We start from the raw sequence: 3,019 nt of genomic DNA, 5'->3' as shown, positions 1-3,019 counted from the left end.
TTCGCAAATAGTTAAGGATGTGGGCTGTTCTAGTTTTAGGGAAATGCGAAGTTTAGCTCAGGATAGGAAAGAGTGGAGGTACGTGTCCAACCAGTCTTAGGACTGATGACCTTATGATGATGATGATGATGATGAAATAAAATTACCGGTGCCGCTCATGAGTCCGTCCCTGAAGAGCAGATATTCCATAGCAGTGGCCCAATTCAAGGGGGTCGTATTGGTGTCGTTTATGTTGAACGTCAGGAAGTGGGCGACGTGATTTTGCAAGTTCCTACCAACGCCAGGCAAATGGTGAACCAGTGGGACTCCAACTTGTTCCAAATCTTCTCGCGGTCCAATGCCAGAAAGGAGTAAGAGTTGTGGAGAATTCACTGCTCCTATAAAGCAAATTTCGGTGTCAAACTTTGAAGTTGTACGAATGGGGGAATATTCCCTACCTCCAGATAGAATGACCTCTTTTGTGGCAAATATCGATTGTTTTTTTCCTTCGCTGACCACTTCGACGCCGTACGCCGACTTACTGCGTTTATTAATGAGAATCCTGGTGACGGTAGAGTTCAGCAAAATATGGAGATTGTTCCTGCTTTTGTATGGTCGAATGAAAGCTTTAGCGGTACTTTGTCTGGTGCCGTTTATATTGGTCGATTGGGTGATTGCAAAGCCCGTGTGGTACTGTCCATTTAGGTCTCTGTTTGGATAGCCTGAAACATCTCCTAACGTTAAGAAAACAAAAAATTGAACGATTTGGGAAGCGGTAGGCACCTAGTTCACCACCGGCTTCTACGAGGGCTCGTGACAGGGGCGGATGATACGGGAACTGGGAGATAACAACTGGACCTCCTTCCGCATGGTATCCTCGATCCACCAGGTCAAGTTGTTTGTTGTCCTCGCTTTTCAGGAAGAACGGCAGCACATCGTTGTAACTCCAACCGTCACATCCCAGGGACGCCCAGTTGTCGTAGTCGTGTCTAGAACCCCTTATGTACATCATACCGTTTATGACCGAAGTACCACCAAGAACCTAAGGATCCAAAGGTCATTACAAGATCGTTAATTTTAAATTATATGGTTTTTCGAGGATGGCGGCCAAATAATTATACAACTTTATGTTTTTTGTTACGTTTCGGTTTATTCAACCATCTTCAGATTGAAAAAATTTTGTTTTTTTTTTAACTTATTGTTTTACTAGATTACGTACTATACATTTGTTAGTAAAATGTAATTGATAGTCAAAGAACATTTAAAGTGTTAACACTTTAACACAACAAATTTTTTTCAGTCTGAAGATGGTTGAATAAACCGAAACGTAACAAAAACATAAAATTGTTTAATTATTTATTTGACCGCCACCCTGGAGAAAACTATACAACTTAATCGACCCAAAAACGTCACCTTGCCCCTGGGCCAATAACACCTTTGTTCGTTTTCGTTCAAACAAGCTTCCTTTTCCGGTTCTGTAAAGTACATCCAGTCCAATTCTGTTCCCAAATAGTTCAAGAACATGGACGGCACCTGCGCTCCTGTGGGTTCGTCCTGGCCTGGAACATAAACGATAACAGTTGACAGAAATGGTGTTGAGAGATTTCGTTTGGATTTACCAGCTTCTATTAGTAGAACGTTCCACTCGGGTATTTCGGACAATCGTCCTGCAACCACGGATCCTGCCGAGCCGCTGCCTATGACGATAAAATCGTACTCTGGATACGGACTGGCCGACTTGGGTCTACCGCAGGGGTCTTCTATGTCGCATTGGGAACGCAGGAACACCTCGAGGAGACCCATGAATAGCATGAAGGGAGTCCCACCACACGTGGACGCTAAGGTGGGCCCCGGTCTTGTCGCGGGACAGTCGCAGGACAATGGCATCTACAAGTGACAAGTGAATCATAATTATTGTGAAAAAAAACAAAAGACGAAACTGATAATTTCAGTTTTATGACACTACATTTACGTTCACTTTATTAAGTACTATTGCACATACGTATTTTAAACACGATCTTCTTTTGTCACTTTTGCCACGGATGAAAAGTGTAACCTCTCTACAGAGTTTACGTAACTCAACCCGTTCGATACAGTCACGAACTGGAATAATTGCATTTTTTCATTCAAACTATTTCGAAATTGAACAGTTCACCGGGTCACGAACGAATTATTATGATATACAAAAAATTACAATTAGAACATCTGATTTTCAAGCGAGACAAACTTGAACGCTAAACAATTGCAAGGCGAAAAAACAACTGCTGATGTCGGTGCAATATCATCATACTTTTTTTTATTGTTGCTAAATATACCTATAATACAGTATAATTATTGCAGGATTGTTTAGGTTCATTCTAAGCGGTTATTAGCGTTTAAAATGTTATTATTATAAAGGTGCCTTATTATTAACCAAAGAAAATTGCTAATTAGTTATTATTTGTTCATATGCATAGGTTAGCGCAAACTTTCTCCTAGGCTTATAGCAGTGACAACTAAAAAAGTAAAGTAGGGTTAATTAAATTTGATTCAATTAAAATGTAATAAAATACGATAATATGTCGTGCAGTATGAATTATTAATAATGTACAATAAATAATCAAATTGTTATTGGTAGGTATATACCGGATGTATGTAGGCAGATGTCAAAATCGTTTTCTTTCTGGAAGAGTGGAAAATTTTGAAATACATTCAAATTAGATCTTTTTTTCCATTCGGGTAATTTTTTGACTGGTTGCTAAAAGTTTTTCATGGTTAGCGAATTCAAGAAAAACGTTCGAATGCGTGCATTTACAGTGCGTCACAAACGTTAAGAATATCGGTTTTAAAAGAAAACAACTACAACTAGATCGACTTTTATTTAGTCAGATGCTTATGTTTCACTTTCGGTTGTTTTTAGGACACCTTCATATTTTTAAGAAGTAATCGCCATTTCATTTATTTACGGAAATTATTACTTATACTTTGTTGGTTGCGTTGTTATCAGAAAAGAAAACCTTATCGATTTGCGCAAAAAAAGAATGGAGAATTGCGCAAAACT

General features: G+C 39.1%; 1 protein-coding gene across 1 annotated transcript in view; it reads right to left on the bottom strand.

Moving 5' to 3' along the window:
• The window catches only part of LOC108743770 (glucose dehydrogenase [FAD, quinone]), a 4,899-nt gene extending 2,812 nt beyond the window's left edge, over positions 1–2,087 (bottom strand). The window contains exons 1-6 of the mRNA XM_025980042.1: positions 1,982–2,087; positions 1,599–1,866; positions 1,393–1,538; positions 763–1,021; positions 438–701; positions 147–377 (exon numbers count right to left, since the gene is read on the bottom strand). Coding sequence (XP_025835827.1) covers positions 147–377; positions 438–701; positions 763–1,021; positions 1,393–1,538; positions 1,599–1,866 — 1,168 coding nt within the window. The 5' untranslated portion in view covers positions 1,982–2,087. The remainder of the gene's footprint in view (positions 1–146; positions 378–437; positions 702–762; positions 1,022–1,392; positions 1,539–1,598; positions 1,867–1,981) is intronic.
• Between the last annotated feature and the right edge of the window lie 932 nt (positions 2,088–3,019).

This window comes from Agrilus planipennis, unplaced genomic scaffold, assembly GCF_000699045.2.
Source record: "Agrilus planipennis isolate EAB-ADULT unplaced genomic scaffold, Apla_2.0 scaffold1404, whole genome shotgun sequence".
In the NCBI taxonomy this organism is placed as follows: domain Eukaryota; kingdom Metazoa; phylum Arthropoda; class Insecta; order Coleoptera; family Buprestidae; genus Agrilus; species Agrilus planipennis.
Note: the sequence above shows the minus strand (reverse complement) of the source record. Positions and strands in the feature narration are given on the sequence as shown.